The sequence below is a fragment of the Poecilia formosa genome, unplaced genomic scaffold, assembly GCF_000485575.1.
Source record: "Poecilia formosa unplaced genomic scaffold, Poecilia_formosa-5.1.2 Scaffold174, whole genome shotgun sequence".
NCBI lineage: Eukaryota > Metazoa > Chordata > Actinopteri > Cyprinodontiformes > Poeciliidae > Poecilia > Poecilia formosa.
Genome location: NW_006800113.1, coordinates 913,366 through 929,887, shown reverse-complemented (window position 1 = coordinate 929,887; position 16,522 = coordinate 913,366). Strand labels below are relative to the sequence as shown.

The following is a 16,522-nucleotide window of genomic DNA, read 5'->3' as shown; positions in this document are numbered from 1 at the left end:
AAAGATAATAAAATTGCATTTAAAAAGAGGAGAAAACAAACTTCAATGAGTTACATTTATTTATTTACTTGCAATTGTGTCATATTTTTATCCATTATTGTGAAATAGGTTTGAATTCCTCACATCTGGCGACACTTCTTTCTATAGATAGAAACATTTTCCACCGCTTTTGTACATTTTGGCTAATGTTGTGATGCTTCAGCATATTCAGTGACAGAAGGTGTAACTCAAAAACTCCTGAAACAATTTAAATTCACAACTCAAGCTGCAGGTCCAGCTTGACGGGAACCCATTGAAGCTTGGGGTTTCTCCATGACCTTCAAAACAATGGTCTTCACCGCAAGCAGAGCTTCATTGCAAGCGCCCTGAATGTGGGATGGCGGCAGCAGGAAGCCATATCTGCCACGATCCTGGAGCTCAAAAGTGAAGGAATATTTAATGCCGAGATTATACGCCCAGTCATCAGAGCCACCGGGAGCCAGGTCTGCAGACAGAAAAGGTAAAGGTAATATGTGCCTTCAGCAAGTCAAAGATCAACAAATAAATATTCCTTACAAATTATGTGTGCTCCTGCTCCATATGTGTAGGTGTTTCTGTAATATCTCCTGATTTCATCTGCAGCTGTTTTGACCATTTCATACTATAAAAAAAAAAAAAGAGAAAAAAAATCCATATGGTTTCAGGATTTTGGGAACTTTATATTTCAGCTGAAATAAATGAATCAGACCAGTTCACTGTGATTCTCGGCTTCATCCATGGAGCAGGAATACGGGATGATGAGCATCTGAGAGTAGGAGTGGATGCTCAGGTAGATCTGAATGGATTCCTTGTGGCTGCGCAGGAAGTTGGCGACAGCCTGAGACTCTGGCTCCGATTCAGGGAAGGAGCCGCAGTAGGTTTCGTCGCAGGGATTGGAAGAGGCTCCTGTTGCTGAATGAAACAGATGATCAAACTGAATAAATAATGTGTTCTTTTTTTTTTTTTTTTTTTTTTACATTTGTAAAACATGAGAGGGATTTGAATTTTTCTGAACTTACTGCACCAGTTGGCATCAAAGTTTCTGTTCAGGTCAACTCCGATGCAGGACGTACCCTTTTGGGGGGAACGGTTCTTCCTCCACATTCTTCTCTGAAAAAACAAATCACACAAATTCTCAGGCATTCTCAAAGATAAAGTCACCCCAGAGACACGTGATGCAACTACATCCTAAATCACAATAAATAATGTGGAAAAATCAGGAAAGCACACAATGGTTGAAGGTAAAAGAAAATATTCCATAAGAATGAATAAAGTCACAACAAAAACATTAAATAAAATGTTTATCAAAGGTTCAGAAAGAGGGCTAACTGGACACAGAATACATTTAAAAAGAGTAAAGCAATGATAAAGAGACTATTAAAAAACAGAAAACATTGTTGAAGAGATCTAATTTACTGTCACGAAAGACTCAAACGTACAAACTAAGCATGAATTGCAAAACTCTGGAGGGGCTGCAACGACCCAGTGCTCAGGTGGGTGAATCTGTCACACTAAAAATTTGAGCTTTACTGAAGAATAAAAACTAAAGAAACAAACAGTTTACTACAAACCGTTTAGGAGACTCAGCAAACAATACGTGTTCCAGATGTTCTTACGTTTGTCCAGGTGTATTTGTAACCGTCTGGGTTCATGACGGGCAGGACGTAGAAGTCCATGTTGTCCAGGATCTGAGTCATTTCAGTGTTCACGTTGTAAAATGACAGCGACTGTGAAGGAAAAGAGCAGCCGGCTTTCAGAACTCTGGAACAAAAACAGTCAGATAGTTTTCGAGGGGGGAATTGTAAATAAAGCGTGCTCACGTAGTGGACGAAAAACAAGCAGAAAGCAGGAGAGATCCACTCTCTCGCATGGATCCCACAGTCGATCCACATGGCTTTCTTGTTTGGTCTGTTATTTAGAGACAGCTGAAAGGCAAAAGTGCGACATTAGTTCCAGACGTCTCAGACTCACTTCAAATTATTACAGATATGGAACCCTGTGCTCTTAAATGCACCGCTTTGTAAAGATGTGTTAAGAATTAAAAAAAAAAAAAGGTTTAACTTCTATGGCTGTAGCTTCATCTCACAATGAAAATTTTATTTAACTGTTAAATTGAGCACATCTAATAACTAGCTTTTAATTAAATCTCCATGGAAACAGTTACTTCCACCCCTAAAACTCTCTCTGCATGTATCACACAAAATATAAAAGGAAAAGGCTTAGTAGACTGAAAAAACAACGCTTATAGTCAAATTAAACGTTGGGTTTTTAGTGGTTTCATCATGTTTTAACCTTATATCTAAAGGTTTACCTTTAAAGCATACAGTGGCCTTTTCTCATACGAGGAGCCAACAAGAATAGCTTTAACTTTGTCCGGATAGTCATTGGCTGTTCTGTTAATCCAGTCATAGATCTACAACAGAATAGCACAGTTATTAAAAGAAAAATAAATAAAATACTGAGTTAGGATCTCCCACAGAGTCTCACATCCTCTAAAGTGTGGTATCTGTAGTAAAACGTGGAGCCACTTCTTGGGTCGCCGGAGTCGTTCCTCATCTGCATTTCAATGATCTCATCAGCATTGGGCAGCATCACTCTACAATGAAGGTTTCAACACGGTCAAATGTGGCACAAACAAGCAGCTGTGCTTTACAATAGGAGCCACATACTCGTGTGCAATGTTGTGTCTCTGCAGCAGGTTCTTGACCGTCTCGGAGCTGTTCCCAGGAAGGTAGAGGTGGACTTGTTTTAGCTCTTTGATATTGTGAGGTGAAACGGGCTGCCATAAACCTGTCTGAGAGAAAATGTCCAACGTTGTCGTCTACTGAAAGAAAATAACCTCAAGAGGCAAGTCAACGGTAGTAAAGATGAGAACAGTGCTACCTCATACTGGGTGGACACATTCTTCAAAATCTCCACTTGTTCTTGAGTCGTAGGGGTGATTGATAAAACTTGGCCACTGAAATAAATGTAAAAAAACAAACAAAAAAAAACATCAACTTAAACATGGATTTCACATTTACTCAGGTTATAGTTGTCTGATAATAACATTTGCTTGATGATCTATGGCATTGAAGTGTGCCAAAAACACAAAAGCAGAGTTAAATTGTAATACTTTGGCAGGAATGTATATAACTCACAATTGCTCCTTATGTTTACATAAGAATGTTCATGTCTGACAAAGCGTTATTTTCTACGGCTTGCAGAAATAAAATGCATACATTTTTAAAATCGAGATCAACTAAAGCCACTTACCGTGTTTTTGTGCATTGTCCTGTCTTTAGAAGCAGGTCGAAATTTAAAAAAATAAACAACACCCAAAGAGTCGTCATGATGAATGTCCAAGCTCTGTCCAAACTGTGGGGGTAGGTACAAAACTATTGATTGAAGCTGTTGTTTGTTCAAGTAAACTTTACCTTTGAGAAAACAACGAGCAGGGCAGAGATCAGCAGAAGCAGTATTATTTAATTAGTTATTAACCAGGTGTCATATAAAGCCATGTAATCTGAATATATGTAAAATAATCCACGCATTTTTTTAGTTTTCATCTTAGTTCACGCTGAAGCGCTGACGCAGTGATACCACCTCGCCTGTTGGTGGCGCCAGACAGCTAACCCAATGAGGGGAGCAGAGATGAAGAGGTTGTGACGCACGGACCGGGGCTGACGCAAAGATGTCGGCTCACGATCAGCTGGTGTTGTATTTGTGTGAAATAACGAGGTAAGATGCAAACAAACGGCTAAAACCGGAGGATAAAAATAATTATGAATTTAAATATGAACTATGCTGGTTCCCGTTTCACTTTGTGCAGAAAATATAATGGGGAAAAACAGTAAAAATATTGATATTGTTTGTGTTTCTACGCATCATTACATTAGTCTATTTAATCCATTCCAATTGTAAAAATATGCAAGCTTTTAATTCGTGAAATCTATCCGTTAAAATGCTAGTTTTGTATCCCTGATGTAAAGTTATGCCCCAGAACTCTGACAGTGTTTCTGTGTTGATTTAAATGGTGAAGGAATAGCCTTAAATGATAAATGAGTTTTGAACAGAATCGTGTTGCCACCAGTGCAGAGCTTGCTCAATACTAGCTGCAGACGAGTGTATAGTCTTCTGTCTGATAAAAACAATTACAACATACAGCTGCAAAACAAATTTTTATTTTTTCTTTATGAAACTTTGGACTGGATGGATATTTTCAGACCTTTTTGTGCCAATTTTGCAGATTTCTCTCTTCCTGTAAACCACTCTCCATCCAGTGCAGTACAAACAAAGATGAGCCAAACACACAGTGCATGTCTTTGTTTCAGGTTGCTGTGGAAGTTGCTGCTCCCGCTGCTGCTTCTGTGCGTGCTGCTGGTCGCTGTCCTCGTCCTGCTGGTGCTGGCCGTCCGTCTCTGGCTGCAGAGCAGCAGGAATGCTCGGCGGGCACGGGAAGGTCGTCCCACGGTGGCGTTTTTCCACCCTTACTGCAACGCTGGTGGCGGGGGAGAGAGGGTGCTCTGGTGTGCTATCAGGGCTCTACAAAGCAGGTAGCATAGAAATTTAAAAGATATAGTTGTTCAGTGGGATAAAATGTAAAGAAAATAGTGCTGAATTCTGTGTTTTTATTTCATGAACGTTGCCCTTAGCATTTAACGCAACCCGGCTGTTTGCAGATACGCGGACGTCAACTTTGTGGTGTACACCGGGGACCTGGGCGTGACGGGCCAGCAGATCCTGGAGGGAGCCCGACAGCGCTTCGACATTGTGCTGCCGCGGCCGGTCCGCTTCGTCTTCCTGCAGCACCGGGTCCTGGTGGAGCCCGCTCTGTTTCCACACTTCACCCTGCTGGGACAGAGCGTGGGGTCCATCTTCCTGGGATGGGAGGCCCTGACCGAACTGGTCCCGGACCTTTACATTGACTCCATGGGTTACGCCTTCACCCTGCCGCTGTTTCGCTACCTGGGAGGCTGCAGCGTTGGGAGCTACGTTCACTATCCCACCATCAGCACTGACATGCTGTCTGTGGTGAGGGAGAGGAACCCAAGGTAATGCCTACCTGCTTTTGCCAAACTGATGCTGCTTTCTATGCACTCGGCTAACAAAGTGCGATTGTCTCAGGTTCAACAACCCAGACTTCATCTCAAACAGTCTGTTCCTGAGCGCCTTTAAGTTGGTCTACTACTGCCTCTTCGCCGTTCTCTACGGGATGGCCGGCTCCTGCAGCGACGTCATCATGGTCAACTCCTCCTGGACCCTCGATCACATCCTGTCTCTGTGGCGCTCCCCCAACCGCACCAGCGTGGTGTACCCGCCCTGCGACGTCAGCGCCTTCCTGGACATCCCACTGGAGGAGGACGGGGACAGGAGGTGCCACTCCATCGTTTCCGTCGGCCAGTTCAGGCCAGAGAAGGATCACCGGCTGCAGATTGGGGCCTTTAAGAAGGTTTTGGAGAGGAGGGAGAGGTCGGGCGTCAGGGAGGGCTTGAAGCTCGTCCTGATAGGCGGATGCAGGAACCAGGAAGATGAAGACAGAGTTCTGATGCTCCGGGGACTCTGCCAAGAGCTGGGCGTCGCAGACCGGGTGGAATTTAAACTGAACGTATCTTTCGAGGAGCTGAAAAGGCAGATGAGCGAAGCCACCATTGGTCTTCACACCATGTGGAACGAACACTTCGGAATAGGTAAAAAATAAAATTTTGATCACCGTCTTCAAAGTGATCATGCAAAATGTCAGCACGTCCTCAAAAGGCCTCAATATCGTGCATCTAAAATGAATGCCTTAAAAGTATTAAATTCATTAAAAATAATAATTTGGCTGCTAGTCTGTTAATCGCAAGTCTTATATTTTGTTGTGCCAGGACTATTTAATCTTTACTGTTATGCCAAAATGTGAGTTGCACACACATCTTCACTGCATTTGAGGGAGGCAGTTGTGGCTACTAGTAAACTAGCTGCTAAAATATAGCTAGGTTTGTGCTGGCCAGCGTGCGCTTACTGTTTTCTCTTCTAGGCGTTGTGGAGTGCATGGCAGCAGGGAAGGTCATCCTGGCTCACAAGTCGGGGGGTCCGAAACTGGACATCGTCAGACCTTTCGACGGGGGTCAAACCGGATTCCTGGCAGAAGATGAGGACAGTTACGCAGAAGCCATAGAGAAGATCCTGGCTCTGCCGCCTGACAGCCGCCTGCAGATCAGACGCAATGCACGGCAGTCGGTGGCACGCTTCTCGGATCAGGAGTTTGAAGCCTGCTTCCTGGCAGCCATGGAGCCTCTGATGGGAACACTGGAGCGATGACCAGCTTTCGTTTTTTGTTGTTTTTTTTTAAATGTCCCAGCTGAGGCACCTTCACCTTAATGCACTCGTGGCTTCATGCAGGACTTGTGTCAAACACAATTAAATCTCTTGTCTCGTGTAGAAAACGTGTCTTGAATTGAAACCGTTTTGTTGCAGTGAGGTATTTAGGTGCATAAGGAGCTGCAGTGTGATGTTTGACGTTTTCGTCTGTAGTGTACATTTTGTAAAATTCTCAGCGGGAACAATTTACCCTTGATTTTAAAACCTGGAAAAAGAGGGTTCATGTAATTGTTTACAAAAAAATATTTCTGTCTATTAATATTAAATGTGAATAAAACAAAGATACCGTGTGCATTAGGATTTTATGTTCATGTATCAGTTTAAAAGGAGATCTTGAATTGTAGTAAACAATGCACTGGAACTAGCTTTAGTATGTTTAGTTTTGCCTTTTTGTTTTGCCCCGTTTATTTTAATTTGAGTACATTGTAGAAAAAAAATATTCCAAGGCATCTGTAAAACAGTAAAGCAATTTACACAGTTTGTGTTGATTATAAAGTAGCTGATTCTCTCTGAATGGTTTGTTCTTTCTGGAAAGAGGTTCATCTTTCACAGGATTATATACTTTTTACATTCTCCAACCTCTGTTGGAACTCTGAACTCTCTTTCTAATCATATAACCCAGACAGACTTAAAGAGGAGCGGCAAAAGCAAATGAGGTGGATAAGCGTTTCTTGGTGACGCTGAAGGCGTCATCCAGGACGTTGCTGGGAAATATCGTCTCGGCTTCCCGATTTGAATTGTCGGCATGTCATCCAGCAACAGTCTTCAGTCAGAGGCCTTTATATTTGTTGCAAGATTGACTGTTACTGGAGATCTTTTCTGCCTACAGTCTTACCATCAACAATTCTGGATATTTGGATAATATAACATTTAGTTTTGCTTTGGAAAAAATAAAGTATCCTCTAGAAACAACTGATTTTTAAGGGTGGTTTCATATTTATTTTACAGAAATTACTAATATAATTGCTAAACATAAATACGATAATCCTACAACCCTGGAAGTTAATTTAGATTCATTTCTACACTATTTGAATGATCTCTATGCAGTAATGAGACAGAATCTAATAGGTAAAAACAGACATATAGCAGAAAACATTACAAGTGTTGTTGAGCCAGAATTAATTAAAACTAATATTTACACAGAAGGAAAACGAGTACTACAATTACCTCCTCTGTTGATGGGTTAATGCAAAAAAAAAAGGATATTTTCTACATTTTATTGTTGCACACATCATAAAACTTTTTCATGTCATATTAAATTCGATTTTCAGGACTGTGTAGCTGGAATTACAATAATAAGCCATCTCATCCACAGGGTGTAGAGTAAAATGTGACCACTAGAGGGCGGAGTAGCCCTGTATTTCCAGCCAACACCAAACCCCAAGAGATGCGAACAAATAAGGACTCTGAGACGGGGTTGAGGTCTGGTTTGAACATGTATATTGGGATTTTCAGTTTATATGCAAGAGGAAACATCGACTTCAACCTTCTTTGCCTTTACTTCACACTTTACCACATTAATAGTTTACAAACTGCACTCTAGCAAACGTCCCGTCAAGGTGGTTTAAGATATGCCGACTCGGACAAATGAGAAGCATGTTGAAGTCCTTCAGCGGAAGCAACCTGCAGGGAAGCCGACACGAACTCCCTCTGCTTTAAACACCAGTTAAATTATGTGGAAATATTACCGATATGTCATCATGGCACAAAAGGACACATGGGGAATGGGGGACTTCATGGACAGCACAAGAACCCGGAAAAAAAAAAAAAAGTACTGCTGCAAGGCAAGGAAACCCCTTCATGCTCCGCTTTCTAGGCACTGTTGTCCTTGTGCGCCGTCGGCTTAAGCAGCAATGGCACCATGAAGAAACAATACGGGATTCAAAGCACAATCGGTCTAATGCAAGTCTGATGGTGGGTTATTAAATACACGGTGTAATGCTCTGTACATTAACCAGGCGAATACGTCTCCTTCAGTGTGTACTAAGATGAGATTTCCAGTTTGTATTCCTGATTTCAAAAGGCGCTGGGAACCAGTGGTGAAATCAAGAAAAAAAAAAAAAAATCAAGCCAACATACAAGGAACTCAAGGAACGGGCCTCCACCTCCATTTAAACACAGTTCCTCCTAATTTTGCATTAAATAATAATAAAGTTTTTCCAAGATGTTCATAATGAGGCTTCCTTTACATTTGCATTTTTGTAAAAAGATCAATGAATTTTGAACTGAGAAGGTTCTGCAGATACTACAGGTGCATCTGAGTGCATTAGAATACCATCCAAAAGCTTACTTCAGTAAGTTCAGAAAGTGAAATTACACAAAAAAAAGTATCTATTTTTGTTCATTTTGCTTATGGCTTAAACCCCAAAATGTAGGTTGCAGAAATGTTACATAAAAGCAATAAAAAGAAGTTTTAATTCAGAAATGTTAGCGTACTGCTACGTAAGACTTCAATCTGTGATTGGGACTCCTTTTTTCATGAGGTAAGGAAGTAAAGATTGATTTGATAATGACCACTAACTCATTTTCCTCTTGATAGAACTCCACAGAATCTCCATTCGGTTTTACGTCAAGGGAGTTCGAGTGGCGCAAAGTCCTGCTTGAAATTAAAACTAACTTAGAGAAGCATGAAGTACCACTGTGCTGATTTTGGATTTGAACATAGCAGAACTCAACTTTCCTTTAAAAATCTTTGGATAGAGCAAACTCCTTTAGCATTTGTGGATCACCCTTGTGGAGATGCTCAGCATAATATTTCTGTATTAAAATCCTTCTCTTATTTGTCTTATGTAACATTCAAATTTTCTGAGAAACTGAATTTTTACCAATTTTTTTTGTTGATTCATTAGTGTAGCAGAATCTCTTCCTTCTTGTGTTTATTCGCCTCAATCCAACATGCCGTAGTGACCAAACCTTTCTCCGGTTTAGACAAAATTTGTTGGCCAGCGTTAAACAAAAAAAACAAAACAATGTTAAATTCATCAGTCTTTAAATTATTTCATACAAAAGAAAACATGGCAGCCTTCCTTAATGATCAACTACTTCACCAATATATGTAATCATGCATGCAGACAATGCATGTTTCCCTCTCATTCATACACAAAGAGACAGACACTCAACCCAGGACAACTCCAGCTTGTTATCACATGTGGTTCATGCAGTGGTCAAAGCAGAAACATGTGGTTCCGATCCGTTTCTCTGTTTGAGTCAAGTACGTGGCATAGCTTTATGAGAATTTAAAAAAAAAAAAAAAAGGAAAGCAAACATGATTTGGCTCAGACCTGGATCCTTCATACTTACCTGGTCCAGTCTTAACAGTCTTGGTACTGTTTTACAAAATGCACTGTTTGGATTCGGTGGTCGGATTTGGCTTTTTGTATATACAAGATCACCAATTCATCAATGATCACAAGAGAATTTAAGAAGTTCAGGATTTCATATCCATTTAGGTAATAACGTCTGTTCAGCCAGCTGCGTTGTATCCTGATCTCAGAGTTTGACGTTATCCGGTAAGTTTGGTTGCGTCCCCGCGTTTGGGCGGTGCGGGTGGTGGTCCTTTTCGCAGCGTTGCATAGCCTGAGATGTTTCCGGACATATAGCCGTCGTTTCCTCCGTTGCTCTGCTTCCCCTGGTCCAGTAGCAGCTCCGGGGGCGGCGGAGGCAGCGCCATGTCATCCATGGTCCCCGCTGGGTCCAGTTTGCCGGGGAGGCCTGGAGCCTGGCGACCCACCGACTTGCGTTTCAAAGTCTGACTGAGATCCGCCAGGAAGTTGGGCTGACCTGAGCTACCCTTTGGAGATGTGGGCGGCGGTGGAGATATCCCAGGCGGTTCTGGGGTAGTGTTGCTTCGCCGCCCTAGGGTGGGCGGAGGAGTCTTTTTTAGGGAGTTCTTTGCCCATATTGAGTTACTAACAAGGGAGACAGGCGGCGGAGGAGGGGGAGCTTGGGGTTGAGGGTTTACCACGGCTACCCTCGGGACATCATTGCCTGGAGGCGGTGGAGGAGGGAAAAGCTCAGAGACAGGGGGGGGAGGTGGAAAGTAGGCGCACTCGGGTGGAGGAGACGGAAAGTCACCACCTGTCTGTTTTGCCTGGCTTACTTTAGCTTGAAGCGCCAAAGGTAGGTTAGACAGGTTGAGCTTTCCTGGTTTAGGAGGTGCAGGAGGCCCATTTGAAGGGTCCTTTGAAGGAGAGCCAATGGAGGAGGAGACGGGACATGGGGAAGAAGGGGTGCTATTGCCCTGGGGAGCAAACTTGCTGAGCAAATTCCTCCTGGATTCCTCGTAAGAGGCTGATGAGTTAGCCTTAATGCTGGAGTTCCTCTGAGGGGCTGGAGGGGGCTTCTTACCACCGAAACTGGAGGAGCCAGACGGCGATCTCCTCAATGGAGAGCCCATGTTTCCAGAGGGAAGTGGCGGGGGTGGTGGCGTTGGGCCAGTGATGGGTGCTGGAGGAGGAGACGGAGGCGGCGGCGCAGGGAAGCTGTTGTTGCTCTCTGCTGGAGGAGGGGGGAACTCTGGAGACGGCAGCTGTTGGTTACCGCCAGGATGCCATTTTGGTTTCGTTTTCACAGCTGGTGGGGAGAGTGGGGCTTTAGGGTACTCGGCATGGTTGACTTGGGATGAAGCTCCTGGAAACTGACTTGCCAACTGCTTCACCAAAGACATGGTAGGTGCAGCTCCCGCGGAAACGCTCAGTGTTTTAGTCAGGCTGTGCTGCTTGGGAAGGGTAGGCGGAGGATGGGTGTGACCCTGCTGGAGGCTAAGCTGCTTCTTTAGGTGAGAAGGTGCAGGAGGGGGTGGAGGTGGTGGGGGCGGAGGTGGTGGAGTTGGCGCAGGAGGGAATGGTGATACTGGGGACATGGGTTTGGGTGCAGTGTGAGGCATAAAACCAGGAGTGAAGGTTTTGGGTGGAGCTCGGGGGGGTCCGGGAGGAGGTGGAAACTGTGCTGGTATTGGGCACTGTTGGGGTGGCGGAGGAGGAGGTGGGGGCGGTGGTGGAGGCGGAGGAGGTGGTGGTGGTGGTGCTGGAGCAGGCGGTGGGGAGTCCTCAAGATCTCCGTTGTGAGACAGCAGTTCTCGTGGTGGACTGGGAAACTGCTCCTTTAGCGCCTGCTTCAGCCCATTGGTGTGAACTGTCTGTCTCATGGGGGTTGGTGCAACAGGTGGAGGCAGAGGCGGAGGAGGAGGAAACGTCATGTTGCTGGCGTGCAGCGCAGGAGGCGGTGGGATGAAGGAAGGAGGAGCAGCCGAGTTGAAAGGGCCAAATCGCAAAACTGCCATTGCGGACCCCGGGATTGGCATTGATGGCGGAGGTGGAGGAGGAGGCGGAGGAGGAGGTGGGACGTTGGTCCTTGCAGCAATGTGATTTACGTTGGGCTTGATGGCCTGCGCAGGTGGCGTCGGAGGTGGAGGCAGGACTTGCTTAGCCGTCGCCGGTAGCTTGAGAGAAGTCTTCTGGTTCTGCAGCCGGGTGATGGTGCTGTACTTGTACATGGTGGGGGCCGGCGAGTGGTGCGACACTATTTGCACTGGAGGCAGTGGAGGAGGCGGAGGGGGTGGTGGTGGAGGGGGTGGGGGTGGACTGGGAGCAGCAGCTGGTTCCTGCTGATCGTAACTAATGCTGGGCTGTGGATCTGGAGACTTGGGTGGCGGAGGTGGAGGTTGTACCATCTCTGGGGGTGGAGGTGGCAGCATCTGGGGAGGTGACGGAGGCTGATGTGGTTGGATCACTGTCGGTTGTTGCGTTAAAGATGGCTGAGGTGGGTGGTGCTGCTGCTGCTGCGGAGGGGGAGTGAGGATGGGGTGGTCCACTGAATGCTGGCTGTGATGCCGGTGGCTGTGGGAGGAATGCGTCGATCCACGCGACGCCTCCATCCTGGTCTGCTGAGCAAATATAAGCAATAAATAAATAAATCACAATCTCTTATTTAACATGCATTTTCATGTCTGTGGACAGAAAGTCATACTTTAGAATTCTCCTCCATCTGGGTTCCCCTCTTCCAGGCTTCAGAGAAAATGGAGCTCACCACACTCTGGGACCGGCCATGAGAGGAGGCTGTGTCCACGCCACTGTCTGAATGACCTGAATGATTGGACTGGGACTCTGACAGGATGCAAACACAAGAATCTTGGTTTTAACTTCATGCTGCACTATCAGTGGAGTCTGTGATTAGAAAATAAACTCACCAGGTATACTGGCAGAACTGGAGCCTGACCGAATGCTGGAGGTAGACAGAGATGACCAATCATAGGCTGCCTCTGTCCTCTTCATTGCTTCCTGGTAGTTCACATATAACTGCTTGCCATACTATAGATAAGCACATACTTCAAGTCATTTATGAAAATGCATATAAAAACATTGCTTATTGCCCAAAATGAACAGATTTGGACTCACCTTGGCGATGCGGATGCCATTCACCCACTGATGCAGGGTCCTAACATCGTCACAGCAAAGGTATTTGATGTACTGGGACTTCTTCTGGATTTGGGGATGCTAATAAAACAAACAGCCCCAGCTAGTGGCTACATCTCACATAAAAGGACAAAACATTTCCCGTCAATAATCTGAATTCTGCTCAGTAAAAATCGGAAGGAATCAGGATATACTGTTGAAAGACCCAATGTTGATCCATTTTAATCTAGATTTCAAATGAGATAGACCAATCTTTCGCTGGTCATAAGGTTTTTATGTTTTCCTTACTAAGCTAAACGATGACATTTTCATGCCTCTTCATCCTCTTTGATTGATTTATTTATCTCCTAATACTTTATCTTCTCCATAACAATAACGTAATTTTCTAGTTTGTTTACATAATTTGAATATTTCCAATGTGTCTCTCTAGTAGTTTTTAAGTTTGGAGTTTCTTTTATATATTTTTTTATTTTTCAGCATCTGTAAAGACTTTTTTCCCCACGTTTATAGATAAAGTTTGATTTACTTATACATCAAACTTTAACTCTTAACTGGAGCGTTTGATGACAAAAAAGCTTTATGTTAGTTTCATCTGACCAACGCTCGCAGTTCTGTTTACGTCTGGGTAGCAATAATTAATTCTCTTTCATCTTTGAAAATTTTTAAAGGTGTACACATATATATTTTTTGTTAGCTAACAAAGCACACTTGAACACTATAACAAATAAAGCACAGATTTTTCTTTAGGTCTAATTGTATAAAAGTGTTGATTATTAAGAGCTTCTTCTATACCTGTCAACTATCTACAAAGGTGATTTTCTTACCTTCAGGGCCAGGCAGTAATCAGTAGGAGCCTTGTATTTGCTGCGGTAGTCCTGGCCATAATACACATTAACATGATCCAACTGCAGGAAGCACACCAGATCTCTGGACGCCTTCAGAGACACAAGATACAACATTATTGATGCATATTTCACTAATTATAACAACAAAAAACTCTTAAGTGATGAATTCGTAAAATAATTCCTATCGCTCTGGAAAATACATATAGAAATTTGAACATTACAACATTGTAATCTAGATTGCAACTAATTCAGAACGAATTCCACAAAATACTAATTAAATGATGATTATATGGGGGCTTTTGAACACAGAGCATGTTTCTAAATGTTCAGATGTCAAGAAGATAGTTTTGATGGAGAAAAAGGTTAGAAGAGGAAGATAATTTAGGGAATTATGCACGTTGCACACATGCTTACAATAATAAGAGCACATGTGCACTTCAGATCTAGAACCGTACATGATAAATGGCATGCGTTGTTTGCTGCAACTGTTCTTCAAAGTGATTAAGCACACAACAGGAAATACCGCAGAGCAGACTGTGAATCTGGTTCTCATGATCCCAACTCACATTTCTGTTTAACCCTTCAAAGTCTGGCATGTAAAATTCAGATTTTTCTAAGTGAACCTGTTCAAAATTCGAAACATTGCTTGACTCTTTTTTTTAACTGATACATAAATAAGGCTTTTGCAATTATGCAATTATCATAAAACAGAAAATTTCCTCCCATTAATTTTTTTTTTTTTCATACAAAATGTCCAAAAATACTTAGCAACATTTTCACTGAGAACAGCAGGTTTCTGGAGAAAGTAACAAGGTGTTAAAGAAGTAGTGGCCTTAGTATTTTCTGAAATCTCACTTTAACAAAGTTTTGAGGACAAAGTTTTTTTTGTGCATCTCCAAATTTGCTAGTGTCACTTTTGATAGTCATAAAAGTGGTAACTTTATTAGAAAGGCAGAGGCCTCAAAAATATGATGTGTCATTATTATTCATAACTCTGCTAGGACAGAGAGACTGTGGGTCAGAGGTAAACAAGTCTAAGCTGACCTTTGCTTTGCCTTTTGGGACATAATAGATCCCTGAAGCCCTGAGGAGGAAGTAACGCTTTTTCCACGACTTCTTTCCATCCTCTTTGAGCCACAGAATCCCCTCAATCTCTGGCACCGACACCGATCCCCCGCAGAAGCATTCCTGAAAGACAAAAATGAAAAATAAATAAATAAATAAATAAATAAATAAAATAGTGCAATTCTCCGTTTTCATTTCCTTCTACCAGCAGTAGAAACAAAAACAAAGGTTGTTTTGCACGGCTTTACCTCTAGTAGAGCTTCTTTATTCCGGTCAGCCATCTCCGACGTCTCCTTCCGCCCCAACAAATAGTTCTGAAAGGGATTGACGGGAACAGGAAAGTGAGTCGATGACAACGAGGAGGGGGAGTGAAGCTGGAAACACACCTCGTCTTACGTTAAATAAATTATTCACCTCAACTCGCTTTAGAGTTTTGACCTACTTTCAAGTTCCCTCCCTGACTGGCAGCTGTAAGCACTCAGCATGCATAAACTATGTGTTTTGCGTGCGCGGCACGAGCAGATTAATGGGTGCTCACCTGGGGGTTCTTGAAGAGAGCGTACTTCTCGATGCGCTCGATGAACATGAGCTTGTTGTGGCTGTCCCGGGTCCAGTTTAACAGGTTCTCCACCAAGTTCTCATGGTCCTCAAATATACGTTCTGGAAAAGATCGCGGCGCAACGAAAAACCTGCCGTCAACATCATTAAGCGTGCTCATTTGAGTTGGGATGGACTGCTGGCTTACCCATCTGCAGCTCCGTGATGGTTTCCACCAGAGACCAGTCTGGACTGTAGCCACAGTGAGACTTGTCCAGCAGGCTGTCCAGCACCTGCCTGACCGACTGCCGCTCATCCACCATCATGGTCTTGGAGCTCTCGTCCGACATATGGACCCGAATCACCAGCTGAGAAAGAACAGGAGCGTTAGAAACAATTACTAAAGCTAGTTATTGCTTTTTGTGACCAATAAAATACAGACATCAGATATATTCAACTAAATACATCAGAATATTAACTAAGTGTTGATGTATAAGCCCAATAAGCAGAAATCTTATGGTACAACCTAAATAATCATGATGAAAATGCTAAAAATGCTAATTGCTAAAAAAAAATTCAGCAGACAGTTCGCTGACAGCTTATACCTACACTTAGTCAGTAAGCTCCAAATTCCGATGCTATAAAATATGGCTGCTCCAAGCACATTGATGGAAAGTTTAGTGGACGGAAAATATGGTAAGTGAGCATATTTGAGTTTGAACTGTTTGTTTGGTAGTCGTTATGGATCTAATCTCTTTCAAAGGTGATGCTTTATTATATTTGCATATTTTACAGTTACTGACATGAATAAAATCCCTCTTTTTCCAAAAATTACTATTTTATCCTCATGTCTGACCGACCAGTTTGTTGTTATACACAGATACACACCGAAAGGTCAGCATGTGACTGAACTTGGACTATATTCAGTTTGATCGAGCTTGATTTACAAAGTTGCCGTTTGTAAACTCAATCTGCATCAAGGCTGCGTGAAAGTGAGAGAGAGCAAGACTTTCCATAGATAACAGGAACATTAAACAGCTTTTAGTATCCATCTGTTGACAAACATGCTGAATTTGAAAATATTGATACCCGTTTAAAAAGCTAGGGGTTCCCAAGCTAATTGCTAATTTTAAAAGCTAAAGACACCTTAAAATATTAACTTCTTTTGTATTTGTTACAATATTTGATTCTGTTTTGTAGCTTGACGACATCTCTACTACTCCTGGAAAAAGTTATTAAAACAAAGACTTTAGGAGTGCCTGAAAAACAAAATTTGAAACCTAACGAGATTAAAACTTTACA

The 16,522-nt window shown here is 43.0% G+C and overlaps 3 protein-coding genes across 8 annotated transcripts in view; 1 reads left to right on the top strand and 2 right to left on the bottom strand.

The window, feature by feature from the left end:
• Window positions 1-41: 41 nt before the first annotated feature.
• On the bottom strand, window positions 42-3,525 carry cpb2 (carboxypeptidase B2 (plasma)). Its single transcript, XM_007565325.2, has 11 exons — window positions 3,274-3,525; window positions 2,902-2,977; window positions 2,688-2,812; window positions 2,506-2,614; window positions 2,330-2,431; window positions 1,839-1,943; window positions 1,635-1,745; window positions 1,038-1,128; window positions 728-930; window positions 556-640; window positions 42-484 (listed from the first exon to the last, which is right to left on the bottom strand). Exons 1-11 carry the CDS (start codon window positions 3,348-3,350, stop codon window positions 261-263), a joined length of 1,308 nt encoding a protein of 435 aa, XP_007565387.1. The 5' UTR covers window positions 3,351-3,525; the 3' UTR covers window positions 42-260.
• Window positions 3,526-3,591: 66 nt separating this feature from the next.
• On the top strand, window positions 3,592-6,870 carry alg11 (ALG11 alpha-1,2-mannosyltransferase). Its single transcript, XM_007565324.2, has 5 exons — window positions 3,592-3,738; window positions 4,332-4,553; window positions 4,680-5,051; window positions 5,125-5,687; window positions 6,017-6,870. Exons 1-5 carry the CDS (start codon window positions 3,692-3,694, stop codon window positions 6,298-6,300), a joined length of 1,488 nt encoding a protein of 495 aa, XP_007565386.1. The 5' UTR covers window positions 3,592-3,691; the 3' UTR covers window positions 6,301-6,870.
• Window positions 6,871-7,563: 693 nt separating this feature from the next.
• Window positions 7,564-16,522, bottom strand: part of raph1b (Ras association (RalGDS/AF-6) and pleckstrin homology domains 1b) — a 37,397-nt gene continuing 28,438 nt past the window's right edge. For 4 of the 6 annotated variants that reach the window (XM_016678095.1, XM_016678096.1, XM_016678097.1 and 1 more), the window contains 9 exons: window positions 15,429-15,588; window positions 15,222-15,343; window positions 14,932-14,997; window positions 14,663-14,806; window positions 13,598-13,708; window positions 12,756-12,854; window positions 12,548-12,668; window positions 12,328-12,464; window positions 7,564-12,244 (listed from right to left, as the gene is read on the bottom strand). In XM_016678095.1, coding sequence (XP_016533581.1) covers window positions 9,863-12,244; window positions 12,328-12,464; window positions 12,548-12,668; window positions 12,756-12,854; window positions 13,598-13,708; window positions 14,663-14,806; window positions 14,932-14,997; window positions 15,222-15,343; window positions 15,429-15,588 — 3,342 coding nt within the window. In that variant the 3' untranslated portion in view covers window positions 7,564-9,862. The remainder of the gene's footprint in view (window positions 12,245-12,327; window positions 12,465-12,547; window positions 12,669-12,755; window positions 12,855-13,597; window positions 13,709-14,662; window positions 14,807-14,931; window positions 14,998-15,221; window positions 15,344-15,428; window positions 15,589-16,522) is intronic. The other 2 variants (XM_007565321.2, XM_007565323.2) reach the window with 1 other exon arrangement.

Coding starts and splice junctions, on each gene's coding strand:
- cpb2 (XM_007565325.2), bottom strand. CDS start 3,350: ATGACGACTCTTTGGGTGTTGTTTATTTTTTTAAATTTCGACCTGCTT. Junction 931..1,037: donor CTTTGATGCCAACTGGTGCA/GTAAGTTCAGAA, acceptor TGTTTCATTCAG/CAACAGGAGCCTCTTCCAAT. Junction 485..555: donor AGCAGGAGCACACATAATTT/GTAAGGAATATT, acceptor TTCTGTCTGCAG/ACCTGGCTCCCGGTGGCTCT.
- alg11 (XM_007565324.2), top strand. CDS start 3,692: ATGTCGGCTCACGATCAGCTGGTGTTGTATTTGTGTGAAATAACGAG. Junction 3,739..4,331: donor TATTTGTGTGAAATAACGAG/GTAAGATGCAAA, acceptor TCTTTGTTTCAG/GTTGCTGTGGAAGTTGCTGC. Junction 4,554..4,679: donor ATCAGGGCTCTACAAAGCAG/GTAGCATAGAAA, acceptor GGCTGTTTGCAG/ATACGCGGACGTCAACTTTG.